At 34.5% G+C, this 15,307-nt stretch overlaps 1 protein-coding gene across 3 annotated transcripts; it reads right to left on the reverse strand.

The window, feature by feature from the left end:
- Positions 1–8,676: 8,676 nt before the first annotated feature.
- Positions 8,677–13,218, reverse strand: LOC140973553 (uncharacterized). 3 transcript variants are annotated; one of them, XM_073436457.1, is made up of 6 exons: positions 12,341–13,218; positions 11,549–12,274; positions 11,312–11,474; positions 10,088–10,251; positions 9,629–9,887; positions 8,677–9,173 (listed from the first exon to the last, which is right to left on the reverse strand). In XM_073436457.1, the coding sequence occupies exons 1-6, from the start codon at positions 13,216–13,218 to the stop codon at positions 9,066–9,068; spliced, it is 2,298 nt and encodes a 765-aa protein (XP_073292558.1). In that variant the 3' UTR covers positions 8,677–9,065. The 3 variants fall into 3 exon arrangements, with proteins under 3 accessions (XP_073292558.1, XP_073292559.1, XP_073292557.1); XM_073436458.1 differs by having other exon boundaries at positions 11,549–12,129; positions 12,268–13,218; XM_073436456.1 differs by having other exon boundaries at positions 11,549–13,218.
- Between the last annotated feature and the right edge of the window lie 2,089 nt (positions 13,219–15,307).

Here is a 15,307-nt window from a genome sequence, read left to right on the forward strand (position 1 = left end):
TGTATTTAACAATTATTATTTTCAGTTATTGAACATTTAGCAACGGAAATTGATTTGATTGTTTTACACTACTGTTCTTAAACAAGAAATGCAAATAAAAAGATTCAATAAATGCTAAACGAAGATAATATCTAAAATGGTTGATNGACTATGACTATCGACGCGTATCCAATTTCATATATCTATGTAAATTGCAGATCCACGGATTATACTACTCGTTCCTATCATAAGTTATTCTCTCGAACTCACTCGCAATATGAAAACGTTGTTAAAATTAGCTATGTTCTAACAACATGAAGAAAACAATAGTATAATCAAGAATAAACCAGAAATCGAAACTGAATTCAATTAATTCAACGTTTTGGGGTAGGATCCCCTCAAATCCAAACAAATATGAAAGTTAGCTACTAGAAATCATGATTGAAATCAACAAAACAAAGTTTAGAAAATAAAAACTAAGTTAGAAATACTAGAATCGACGAAAAACACAAAGAACGATGCCCGGAAAGTGTCGAATCTTCAATCCAAGCGCTCAATCCTCTCCAAAGCTTGTCTTGAATCTTCAACAATGTCTCAATAATCCTCAAATCTCGACCCTCTCCTTGCCATATCAGCCACCATCCCAAAATAAGGAAAAAAAATCGGCTGCCAAATCTTGCCAAAATTAAGTGGAGCTCGGACGGTAAAGAATTACCGCTCGAGCGCCACACATTCTGTAAAACAAGTGCGGAGTTCATCTTTCGGCGCTCGGGCGGTAGAGAATTACCGCTCGAGCGCCACATAGTCTGTAGTTTTTCTCCTTTGAGTCGCTTCCCGCGCTTGGGCGGTAGAATTTCACCGCCCGAGTGCCGTCTCTTCTGTCCCGAAACTTCTTGTTGGCACATTTTGCTCCGATTTCCGATTTCCAGCCAGTTTACCTGCCAATTCGATACGCCCAGGTGAGACATGATCAAATGAAAATGTTTACTCTACAATGCACAAAATGTAAACAAAAAGTACGCATGCACAATACAAACACACACAAACTAATGCCACAAAACACGTAAAAACTACTACTATCATGAAGGAAGCTCATGACACACCATATTCCATTCATCCGGGGAGCACGAAAATATACAAAGATTTGCAGTTGTTATATTGGTGGCCATGCATGAAGAGAGATATTCTAAGATTTGTATCCGAGTGTTTGACTTGTCAGCAAGTTAAAGCAGAGCATCAGAGGCCAGCGGGAAAACTTAAGCCACTCCCTATTCCCGAATGGAAATGGAAAAATATTACAATGGACTTTGTTGTGGGATTGTCGAAGACTATTAAGAGATTCAATGCTATACGGGCGATAGTGGATCGTCTTACGAAATCAGCGCATTTTCTACCTATCAAGACGACCTTCATCATGATTCAGTATGCAGAGTTATATATTCGAGAGATAGTTCGTCTGCATGGGATTCCTGTATCTATTGTTTTTGGCAGAGATCCAAGATTTACGTCATCATTCTGGAAGAGTCTGCATGCAGCAATGAGGACCAAGTTATTATTCAGTATAGCATTCCATCCTCAAACCGATGGTCAGTCCGAAAGAGTTATTCAAATTTTGGAAGATCTACTGTGAGCTTGTGTGATCAATTTCAAAGGTATTTGGGAACCGAAATTACCTCTAGTGGAGTTCACCTACAATGATAGTTTCCAATAATCTATCGGGATGGCTCCGTTTGAGGCACTTTATGGAAAGAAATGTAGATCTCCTATTCATTGGGACGAGGTTGGTGAAAGAAGAGAGATTGGTCCGGATGTGATTGAAGAGACCGCCGAGCTTATAGTCAAAATTCGTGAGAGAATGAATATTGCACAAAGCCGACAAAAGAGTTATGCTGACAAGAGACGAAGAGACCTAGAGTTTGCAGTGGGAGACCATGTATTTGTGAAAATAGCACTTATGAAAGGTGTTATGCGTTTTGGCAAGAAGAACAAGCTTAGACCCAGATTTATTGGCCCGTTTGAGATTTTGGAGAGGATTGGGATACTAGCTTATAGAGTGGCATTGCCACCAATGCTTTCTGGAGTTCACAATGTGTTCCATATTTCAATGCTGCGAAAGTACATGTCGAATCCTTCACATGTATTAAATTATGAACCTCTACAATTGACTCCAAATATGACATATGAAGAAAGACTTGTCCAAATCTCGGCAAGGCAGGAAAGAAGACTCCGAAAGAAAGTCATTCCAATGGTCAAGGTCAAGTGGCTAAATCACTCGGAAGAGGAAGCTACTTGGGAAACCAAGAGGGACTTGAAGAGTCGCTATCCAGAGCTATTTGGTAAGTTCTAATTTCGAAGACGAAATTTTATTTAAGGGGGGAGAAATTTTAAGATCCAAAATTAAGACGACATAATCCAACTGCATGCAAATCTAAGAAATATGAAAAATGGCTCATTAATTTATTTTAATTTCTTAATTGATTAGGTGACATGCATGATTATATGTTAAATAGGATTTTATTATCATTATGCATAAAACTGTATTTTCAAGGATTATTCAAGTTGCGATCGAGGAACAGAGAACGAGGGCTGATAAACGTAAAAAATTTTTTATTAAATAATTAATTTTAATTATTTAAAATATGAGTAATGATTTTCCATATTTTTGAAAATAAGGAGTTTTTAGGTGATTTTATACGTCCGGACATAAATTTTATCGGTATTGGTTTTCAAAAAAAATACGAACTTTTTGACAACCCGGCTATTAAATTCACAAACTATTTTTAACAAAACTATTTTAATATTTTAATTAAATTCTAATTAAAGACTAATGGGCCTAAATTGTGTGTTTAATAGGCCTAAGCATTGTTAGTGTTTAATTAAGTATTTTAAAGTGTTAAAACCCTCCCCATTATCACACAAACTCACGTCTCTTTTCTGAAAATCTCTCCCAAGAAACTCGCGCAGAAGTTGTGCAAGCTTCCAGGGGTTAAGGGGCTCGGTCTATGGTACAGGGGCTGGGCTAGGGTGAGTCTTAAGGGTCCTAGGAAGGGGTGTGAGTGGTTGGTTCAGGGGCTGGGCTCGCTGGTACGGACCTAGACACGAAAACGTAGAGTCCATGCATCTTTGGAGTTCTCGGCTAGCTGTTAGGATTGATGGGGGGCTTTGGGTTTTGCTTTGGGAAGGTTTCTAAGGGTTCCAAGGGTCCAGTAAGGTGCCTTAGGGGGTTGGTCAGGGTTTGGTCCACCATAGCTCGAGAGTGGCTCGAGGTCGAAGTTTATAGGTCAAGTTAGGGTTTCTTTTTGGAAAACAATTCGAAACAAGGCTCACGGGGGTCGAGTCGTAGTTCACAAGGGCTAAAATATTATAAAAAGTCTAAGTTTTAAATTTAGGAATTTTATGTTAAAGTTTGGGATTTTTCGGGATTAAAACGCCTTCAAAACGATTAATTACGAATTAATTAAAAAGACTAGTATTTAAGCTAAATAAAATTATGAAAATTTTAATTTAGGCGTAAATAATTATTTCGTACATGTTAGAGTTAATGAAATCAAGAAAAAGTAAAAAATCGAGAAATTTTATATCTAGTGGTAAAACGGTAATTTTACTTCTAAAAATTAGTAAATATCATGGCAGTGCTCTAAATGTTGTTTTATACGCTAATATGATTATTTCAAATGTTTATGAATTTTTTTATGTTAAATTATGATTTTTTAAATGTCTAAGGATTTTGATGATTTAAGGGTGACATTTAAAAGATATGTTGCATGCTTGATTTCAAAAATAAAAAAATGATATGTTATGCATGATTTTATAAAGTGATGAGAATGTAAAATATTGAAGGAAGTGAAGTAATTGTGACTATTGAGGATAAGAGGATTTGAGGTAAGAATGGGAATATCGTGAGGGAAAATGCCCCAAAGGGAAGTAATTGTGACCAATGCGAGTGTTGCTAGTATCCTCGTCGCCCAGTACTGTGGTTACATGTAGGTGGATCCATCGACTTTTTGAGGATGAGGAAACTCACAATCAACTATTTGAATTCAATAAAAAAGAAATTGGTTATGATCATGATAAAATGATACATGTTATGAAATGAGGAAAAAGAAAATGTTGAGGTTTATGTTATGTATGTCATGAAAAGGTTATTTTTACGTAAAAGTATTTTCACTGTTGCTTGTGGTTTTAAACGTATTATTTTTTATAAAGATTATGGTGTGTTGAGTCTTTAGACTCACTAGGTGTGATAGATGCAGGTGAGTTTGATGGGGGTCTTGATGGTTGACCTGACTGGACTGAAGGTTCACACGACCCGAGAACCAGCACTTCTACTTTTCCGCACTTATGATTTATGACTACGATTTACGTTAAAAGATTTTTAAGACTGTTTATTTATAATTTTGAGTGGTTTTGAGAGGATGATACTTTTCACGTTTATTGCTTTTTAGGTTTGATAAAACATTTGACGATTTCATGTTTTGACTGTTTCCCTTGGATTTTCAAATACTAGTGGTTGTTTTGTTTAAAATGGTGCAAAATATTTTATAAAATATTTTCATGAATTAGCGAGGGTTCGGCTGTTTCATGTTAAAAAAAAAAATCTAGTACTTTTAAGAATTAAAAAGGGCAGACGTTTCAGTTTTAAGGTCCAAGGGTAAATTTAGAAAGTTGGGGTTTCAGGGGCAAAACAATCATTTTACACCTGAAAAATGTTAGTCGTCCTGGCAGTGCCCTGAATGCTGTAACGAACGCTAAAATGTTTATTTTAAATATTTATGAAATTTTATGATGAAACGTTAATTCTAAAAAACGTGTTGCATGCTTGATATAAAAGAAAAATGATATATACATGCATGTATTTTTATAAGTGATGAAAATAATGAAAGGTTGAAGGAGATGACTTGATTGTGACATAAAAAGATATGATTGGGGATATCGTTAGGGAAAATGCCTTAGAGAGAGCCGGTTTATGGGAGAAAGACCTAGAAGGAGCCCGACGATCGAATTTCCATCGAAAGGATATGATGATATGTAAGGCCAAGCCACAGTTGACGGGTAAGAGTGTCGCTGATGTCCCCGCCGCCTGGTACAATGGTTATATGTAGATGGATCCATCGACCTACAGCTGAAACGAAGTCACAATTAATGATCTGACTTCAATAAAAAGGAAAACATATACGTATATGATGAAAGAAAATGTTTCTGATGAAAGGAAAAATGATTTAAAGTTATACATGTTCATGAAAAGCTATTTTATTAAAAGTATCTTTCACTGTTGCTTGTGAATATATATGTATTACTTGTTATCATGGTTAAGGTTTGCTGAGTCAATAGAATCACTAGGTGTGATCGATGCAAGTGAGCATAATGTTGATGGAGGACTTGATGATTGAACTAGCTGGACTGATATGCACATAACCCGAGGACCTTTTCTAGTTTTTCGCGTTAAGATTACTTTAAAGATTTTTATGACTATTGATGCTTTTGAGAGGGTTTGAGAGATTTAAGATGCTTATGTTTTATTTTGAAAAATGCTAGTTTTAGGTTTGGTTTGACGATTCACGAATTTATGTTTTGGATTGTGTTTTTGGGATTCTCAAATAANAATTTCTAGTACATTTTAAAGAAAAACGAGTAGTGAACGTTTCAATAATTATTTGAGTTTACTCTAATTATTCTCATTCTTTTCAGCAACACCTTGATGGAGATTGTCAGAACTCAAATCTGATTGCACCCATCGGATCATAGTAAGAGCGTCTAGTTGCATCGCTCCATTATCTCCTAGATATCATTGATAATACCTGCAAGAATCTTAAGTTATAGTTAGCGTACAATATGATCCATTTAACTCATATATCTCAATCGAATCTGCAACATTGGTATATCGAAAATTACAAATGAAAATGATATTTGAGTAATAATAGTGACATCGTATTTGCAACTAGGAAAACACATTTCCCTAAAGCACATGTCTTAATTTGGCCAGAGACTCATTGCACTATTAACTCATCAGATCACATAAGATATCTTCACTCGTAGGCTAGCGGTGAATTCCCAACTACAACACATTTGATCCTACATATTTCTAAACTACACCCTACATTGCCACCTGATGAACCTCAATAGAATCGGTAAATGGATCAATGTGCATGCTAGTACGTAGAGCCTCTACGTTGTCTCTGGTCAAATGACTAATGGTGTACAACCATAATCGCGGATTATTTCACTTGAAAAATGATAACCATTTGCACAATCTGAGGGATGGTTGTTTAGTGCATCATGAAATGATCATCCATCTGTATGAATGAATATCTCCATATCCTTATCAATGAAACATGAAATTTACATATCATATGTTAGTCTCAAGCTCAAGTGAACTTTATCCTTATTTTAGGCGATTGATTCGACTAGGAACATGTTTAGAATATACGACTCGCTTTCTAATGAGTCTCATGATCTTACGTTGAGAGGCATACCTCATGGTATCTATATTGTATTCAAAGACTTTATCTATGCAGCTTGCATGTGTATACAAATAAAATAAATTCCATAATTGGATAAAACCGTAAATATTATTTTTACATAAGAGTTAATAAAGATTAACCCACAAGTTGGCTCGTTGGAAACCTACTCTAATAAGTTCATGACAACAAAGTGGAGGATGGAGGGGCTAATCACTGGTGAACACAACAAAGAAGGCAACTCTTGAGATATTGTTCTCAAAAGGCTCGCAAGTGTCACTCAACATGCGTGTTACTACCATGTCTGACACTTTTCAAAAGGAAAGTTTGAGTACGATGAGACAATAGAACATAGATATTTGAGGTGGACATTGATGGTGGGCCGTTAGCTTGCACGCCAGACTGTTGTAGAGACCAACAGCCATCTTGCTGGCCATTCTTCTACTCCCGATTTTTGTTTTGTATAAAATGATCGATCGATCATCTCACTTTAAAACAAAAAATGTGGGGTTATTATACAATAAGATGATCGGCTGATCATCTTATACAAATACCGCGGAAGTAGAACTCTCATGAAGTTCTTGTACAACAGATAATATAACCATGGGAATTAATTCCGTTCCAACGGACACGTTATTGATGCGATCAGAAAAATACACCAAGTAAAATACCTCGAACCGATAATTAGGAACCGAATTCTTCAATGGAAGCGAACTGAACCACTCCAAAATATAATTGTGTATCAAATAAAACATGTGAGATGACTCCGCCCGAACACAAGACATTCAGACTCTCAAATCAATATAGTATTTAAGAGAAAATTACATGACTAGCGTAAATAATTGCATATTAAAGACGTACCAAATGCATACATTGATAAAGGTTAAGAGTCCTTTATTTATAAATGGAGAATCCTGGTTAATATTGAATTTTGTGATATATGGATAATATATATGTGCATATCCACGTAATATTATGTAATATCTATAAAATATAATTAGATATTTGATAAGATTTTTATCATATCATCAAAACACATTTGAATTGTTTTTTAAAAACTATACTTGGATAAAAAAATTTAATAATGTTTTTAAAAAGCGTATTACAAAAATTATCCAAATACATATTTTAAGTTTTTTCACTTGAAAAATAAACTAATCAAGATCAATAGGAAGGTAGGAATCTATTGACAAAGTTCATGTCACGTCGGGAAAGAATTCAAGTTAAAGATAGGAGGTTCGCCCGAAGCATCGGACCAATGATCTACCCATGACCTCTGTCTCTGAAATAAAATCACCAAGCAAAAGGTAGGAATTGGGCACCGGAGAATGAAACTTTTACAATCCATACGGATGTACTTCTGCTGTAATCGCGTTTGATGATTGTTTATTGTGAATCATTAGATGAGACGATAACTTGTATGGAAAAGGAAGAAAAGACCCTCATTGCTAAGTGTGTACGATAAAAAAAAAAATTTAAGTATTTATGCAAACGAAGTCTATAAATGTTCGAGAAATTGGATTTTTAGTCATTATGTATATTATTTTTTTGGCATATAATTTTTGCATGTATATTAAATTTTAATATAAAAGATAATTTTATGTAGGATAAAGTTTTGTATGAAATTAATCTTACGTAAAATATATTTTTACGTACAACATGATTATGTACGTAGTTGATTTTTTCTAACCTATATTTGTGTTTGGAAAATGAAAGTTGTTAAATATTGAAAGAAAAAATCAGTTCGACGTTAGGGTGTATCGGATCGAGCGACATTCATGATTTCAAATGTATTATACTAATTCGGCTGAACTTAATCAAGAGAATACTTTCAATTTAATAATCATCATAAAATAAAAGATTTCAAATAAACTCGAATCCCTGTCATTTGAAATTTATTTTTCAAATCATTTATCAAAAGATTTTAGATAAATCCAATTTGATGTCATTTGAAAATCATTCTTCAAATCATTCCATAACAATACTCAAGTTGATGCATTTTAGATTTTTATCCCTTGACAATCAAAATTTGATATTAATACAATGAATTCTGACCAGAACAAGGTCATGCAGAGCTGAGATATACGACTGTTAAAAATTAAATACTGATTTAAAAAAAGGGAAAAAAAAACATATTCCCGGACATGCTTATACAATTACATTTTCAAAAAGCAAAGATCATGAAAATACTAGGAATAAAACCAAACATAGCTTTGAATTCTTCAAGAATGGACAAGATTTAATGCCGAATGCCTCCGTCACATAGGGGAATGTTACACTGATTGTGGCATGTTAAAGAAATCAAGGAAAAGCAAATACACAATCCATAAACTGTCAAAATGCATTGCCACACAATGCTCCAAAATGAGAACATGTCTATAATTATTGTACAGACATACAGAGAGGATCCCGCGAGCAAGAAGATAAAAGTTATTTGCAGATACACCAAAAACAACACTACATCGCGAGCAACATAGCATTTCAAGCGACTAGAAACCATTCTCTACACTCTGGGGCGATATGCGAGACTAACAGAACATTTTTTTAGCAAAATTTACCAAAGATCTACAGAAGCGAACTGGCTTTACCTTAGAGATGCGTCCTTACCAGAATGAAAACTAATGTACTTCACCGCCTCAAAAGCTTGTGAGAGAAAATCCTCTTGGAATATGGACTGTTTCGTGAGATTGCCTTGTGTGATTCAATTGCATCAACCAACAAATTATGGAGAGGACCCTGATTTCAAAGAAATATTAGATGGTTTTGGTTAGCAAATGTTTTGTGGTTACATTATGCACTGAATGCAAATGAGTTGAGTTCTGAAGTGTCGAAATTTTAAGTCATGATATTTTTGGGGTGTTGCCCCTTTCTTAAATGAATCGTCTCAGGTGGCATTTGGATGAAAATATTTAATTTGAAGAATGGATTTGAATGATACTAGTATTGGATTTATTTCAAAACCATCACTACTACTATTGCATTTAACTAAATTAATAAATGGAAAATTTGAAATGCCTTCAATATAAATCTATCCATACAATCAAATGGATTGGTATGGTGTATGCTATGTATGGTGTATCCGTTTGTTGCAAGATAAAATTGAAAACTTGCACAATATAATACAATTCGGGAAATGTAAATTTGCAAAAAAACAAATGATTAGAATTCGTAGACTGTCGAACACACCATACCTCAGAAACATGGAGAGCTTTTTGAACAACATAATTTGCATGCGGATCCTGAAGCAGCTGCTCAAAGTAATCAGCAGAAAGTAATTCATGGATGATCTTTGACTGGGTTTCAACGTTACAAAGGTCAAGACACTTCTCAACGACATGGCTGCTAAACTTTTGGGTGGAGAGATGAACATAATTATTCTCAAACTGAGAAGTCAACTTCGATGTAGCAGAAGGGATCTTAAGCTCCAAAATAAATTGGACAGCATAATTTCTGCAGGCACAATATTTATATTACGTTTGTGGAATATAATCACAATATATATGTTATGTTTTTTAATTATTTCAATGAAATGCTATTTTCTAGGCCAATGCATAAAAAAGATGCTTTCTCCAAGATTAAATAGCCGTACCAGTACCAGACTAAAAAATAATATTGTGCTACACATTTATATGCTATAATAATTTGGTTACCCAAATGCATCTTGTGCGAGCAGAAGTCCGTTTGCCGAAATCTCTGCAACCAGATTTTCTCGCTGCTCTCCATTTGAATGCCTGATGCAACGTTGCAGAACACAGCATCCATGCTGATGCATTGCAATATTGACACAGTACTTTGCCGCAGCAGCAAAAATAAACTGCAATTACAATGTGTATACATAAATTTGGAATTGAGTAGCTAACACAAAACAAGAGAAGTCATGCTGATGATAACAAAGGAAACAGGAGCCACTAGATCTTGGTTGGCAGACTGGATATTGTTCAGCCACCCGATTAACATCTTATAATTCTTGAAACTAATAATGCAACTTTTTACTTCCAAAGCTAAGATCAAAACAATGACATCTTAGAAAATTGAACTTGAGCAAACAGAAATGGGACTTTGAGCTGTTCCCGTGTTACGTCACTGATGATGCAGTCTTTCTCCATTTCACTTTTATTGGAACAGGTAGAGTCTTATCCTGTTTCTGGGTGGAAAGGAGTAGTCAAGTTTGGAAAAAGATGGGATAGCTAGCTCAGTTATCAATGTTTGGAAAAAGAATGCGGCATCTTAGATTGAGTGTGGGTTCAAGTTATAATTTTGATTTCATTTTTATACAGAAAATTTTGAGTAGCTAAAAAAAAGTAATTCGTTTCATGGGATTAAATGCGTGATTTCATCAGTGACGACACTTTATGAAGTTACACTTCACACATTAGAGAAATCCCAGAATGTATAATGTAAGAGATTCAACATGTTACAATGAAATGTTAATAGGCAAAATCTCAATGAGCTCTCAGTTACATCCAGACAAATTTTACTGAGTTGTATGTATGCATTGAACAGAAATGAATTTAGACAACACTTGGCTTATCTAGACATCTAATCACATCATGCTAGAATGCTCTAAGCACCTTGCACGATCAGTTTCAATCTCAATTAACAATTAAAACATAAAAGCAAATTAGTAAACCACATGGTGACAAACTTTAACAAGGTTTCTTAACTGCTCGTTGTATCTGAAAAGATAACAAGAGTGTCGACCAAAATTAAAATTTTAATATGCAACTGGATCAAAACCCCCGATACAATTCCTCTCTTATTTGTAGATACACTTTTGCAATGATTCGAACCATGATCGAAACTATAAGTGTGACAGAAAATGGATTAAGAAGCAAAGCAATTTATTAATGGTAAAGTTATAGATCGGTAATTACCTTGCTATCTTCGTTGGTAAAGCATTGCAAGCATCTCTGGACAACGTGATTACCATTCAGGTCTTTGATAAGGGCTAGAAAGCCTGGTTCAAGAGCTGAAATAACAAGCGATATTTGATGCCTTGTTTTGAGAGTCTCGATCAATTTCTGCACCACTCTAGTTCTAACACCAAAAAAGGCTAAAGGTTAATAGGCCTGCAGAATGATAAACAAACCTAAGAAACGTAATAAACATACCCATGTGTATTTAGAGAGATTTGAACAAGCTCCCCAGGCATCTCAGTCACCCTGAGCAGTATGTTCATTCTCTGTTCTTCATTGCACACTCCCAACAACTTTTGCATGAGATAGTTTCCGAATGGGTTCATCATGAGTTCGACTACATGATCAATTATCTCACTGTATATTATCTGCACATCTCGAGAAGTTCCTTCATCGAATATCTTTTGCAAGAAACGGCAACCGTGCTGATCCTTAGCTATGTGATATATGTATCCTTGAGCTTCTGCGAGGGAGCTAAACTTTAATGGCAGAGGAAAAGGATAGAACAATTTTGGACTCTGGCAACTGTCTTGAGCGGCAGCAGTTCGAAGACGAGCATCAAAATGTGGCCTCTTTTCTTGAGTCATGCCAGCACGGTTCTCTTGATGAATATCTTTAGCACCGTGTCCCCTAGAACAAGCTTGTCCTCTGTTCATCTCGTAATTCATGCATTCTTCCCCTTGGATCATCAGTCTATCCTCCATGGTAAACGCGTCGCTCCCTTGAGGCACTCTAACACACGAAGGTACTTTGCTTCTTTCAGTGGGTGCCGATGGCTGGTAATGACGTAAATTTTCCCCATTAGACTGAGACATCAGCCTCCCCAATTGATTCACAGCATGAGGAAATAAGGCATTTCTAGGTTCAATCAGATTCATTTCATTTTGAGAAGCATAAAACAGATTATCACCTACCAAAGACCTATTCGAAGCGGAAGATACATCAGAGACACCAAATCCGATTGGAAGATTATCACCTTCCAAAGACTTATTCGAAGCAGAAGATACATCAGAGACACCAAATCTGATTGGAAGATTATCGCTTGTCAGCATGTTAGTCCTGTAAAATTGAGGACTTGGAGCAGAATTAACAAACTCTGAATGAGCAAACACCTCATCCGAACGACTAGAGAAATGACGGGGTTTCAACACATTGGCAATTCTATGGTCACGCTGCATTTCCAGTACTGCCGAACCAAGCTGGCCCTGAAAATTCAAAGGTCTACAAGGATTGTTCAGATTAAATCCACCACAATCTGAAAACCCCTTCCTATAAATATCATATTCGCGGAGTTTATCAAGATTCATCATGATGGCCACATTTACGGATGGATCACTAGATTGGAAACCATTAGAAGATGCCAAAACACCTTCTTGCTCACCACTAATGCACATTCTACCGAAATTCTTGGACAAATTTAAATCATCGATAAAATTCCCGTCATTAGCCTTCATACAATCCAACCAGTACCCATTGCCAGGAATCAAGTGGGGCTTCAGCTCTTCAAATTGGGGTGGGGTTGGTGAACCAATGTCAGAAAGTGAAAGCCCCCCAGAAAACAAGCTTGAGGAAGAGCCGTCAGATTGTAAAGAAAACCCACTCACAGGGGAAGATGCACATGTATATTTATGCTTAAAAAATTCATCATCATACATAACACGACCGTTCATATTCTGAATCACGCATGATGCATGACCATAGCCATTGTGAACAAGATTATTGTGATGAGAATGAACATTACTAACTGCAGGGTGAAGATTCAATGATGTTGCATGAGGGATCTCGCCCAGTAACCTTTCAAGCTCATCATCATCCTTCATGTTTTCTACACTCTTCTTCTCAATCTTCTTCACTCCTTCAACCATCAAACAAAAACAACTACAAGAAACAACAACAACAACAACAAAAAGAAATAGAAACAGAGGGGAAAAACACAAACACAAATACCCAATAAAGAAAAATAAAAATACAACGCCGCAAGATTTTACAACAAAACAACGCAAGAATCAAAACACCCACATCAAAAACTAATCAAAAAGACGAGAAACTCATAATAGATTATCAATTTTAGCATCTGGGTTGGTCTCAGAAAACCAAAAGTATTGATGATAAATATGGATGGGGGGTTGGGATAGTGAAATTCCAAAAGCATTCCATTTTATTTTTCGTTTCAAAGAAATATTTATTTCCCCTTTTTTCCTTTTTCTAGTCCATTTGTGTTTGTTGGTAAAACATGCAAAGATGGATGGATTTCACACACAAATACGTACATTCTCTGTGTATTATACACACAGACACTCCACTGGTACGGTCTCACGCCATTAAAGCGTGAGAAGAGGAACAAACTCTCTCTCTCTGAGACTCTCTCTCCCCCTCGTCCCCCGAATTCTCACTCTAAACATATATTCGCAACAGATTCGAGAAAAAAAATTCACACTTTTTCGAGTTGAAATTTTTTGTTAAATAAATACTGAGCTGGAGGCACACGTAGCAGAGAATAGACTTCCTGGGTTTTTCATCAAACGTTGTACATTAAAAATTAAAATTAATGGGGTGTGTAATTAAGTTTTAATTACGCTTAATTATGTAATTAAATTAAGAATAATCATGAATGGAGCGATTAAGAAACCCTACCTTCACTTTAAGTAGCGTGTAGGACACTCCCCTACTTGTATGCTGACGCTTCATCATTTGCATCTAAAGTTCACCTCATTGGTCGCGTGGGAAACCCTTTTTTTTAAAATTTGTAAAAAATAAATTTTATTTTTTTTTTAAAAAAAAAAACCTAGCTGTAAATTGTGTGCACATTAATAATTTTTGTATATATAAGATTTATAAATGATTTAAGGATAATATCTCGCTCGCTCCTCTACAACGATCATATACATGTATATTTTGAGTCGACTAAGGATTTGTTATGACCGGATCTCGAATCCGACACCTCCTTTCAAATTTGGGGTATCAGTGTCAAATGAGCTACACATCTTTCATAATTATAAATCAGTCTTTTTCAAAGATGGCTAAATTAGTTTTTGTTTGTATGAAATTGTTAAATATTTTTGTGTAAAAAATTTGATATTATATTAAAACTTTTGCTTTAAAATGCTTTTTTATAAGATATTTATATTTAACTAAAATTATTATTCAAGTGTGATAATNGATAAATATAAAATAAGTAATTAGCATATTTAAATCATAATTAAAGACTTGCAAAAGTTGAAAGATTTAAAATCTTAACAACTTTCTTTTTTTTCGCCACCTTATTATTCGGAGATATCCTTGAGATTTCGTTTCTATTAAGATTACATTTGTTGGTACAATATTTGTTCATAGACATATCGTATCATCGTAGAACATAAAAATTTACATTAGATTTTATAAAGTATTCAAAATATAAAAATTTTAAAATAAATTTCAAAGATATATAATTTTATTTATCGTAAAACAGATTGGATAGATATGAACAATGAATTTGAAATTAATTTACTTCAAAAAATATATTCGATTATTTTAATAAAAAAAATATCAATTTCATTTCAAAAAGCTTTTATGTAAATGTATGCTTTTTAAAATATATATTTTACAACAACAGATCAACAATTGGTTAAATAAATTCAATAATTAAAGTGTGTTACCCTATATTTCCNAAAAAAAAAAAAAAAAAAAAAAAAAAAAAAAAAAACAGTGGTTGAGATTCAATAAAGTTTATTATAATTGGTTACTATTTATTCAAATGTTATTTTTATTTAAAAATAATTAATTTTTTCGTGTTAATGTTATATGAAATGCTTACATCAATTTAATAATTAAAAAATAATAATCTTCTTTGCATCATAAAGAAATAAATGCATACGCTGCATGTATCGAGCAATTAACAGTAAAAGTGAAACCAAAATGTTGAAATTTATGCTAATTCATACATATTGTAAGTTTTAATATTTTATTAATATAATA

The sequence above is a fragment of the Primulina huaijiensis genome, chromosome 3 (genome assembly GCF_012295235.1).
Source record: "Primulina huaijiensis isolate GDHJ02 chromosome 3, ASM1229523v2, whole genome shotgun sequence".
In the NCBI taxonomy this organism is placed as follows: domain Eukaryota; kingdom Viridiplantae; phylum Streptophyta; class Magnoliopsida; order Lamiales; family Gesneriaceae; genus Primulina; species Primulina huaijiensis.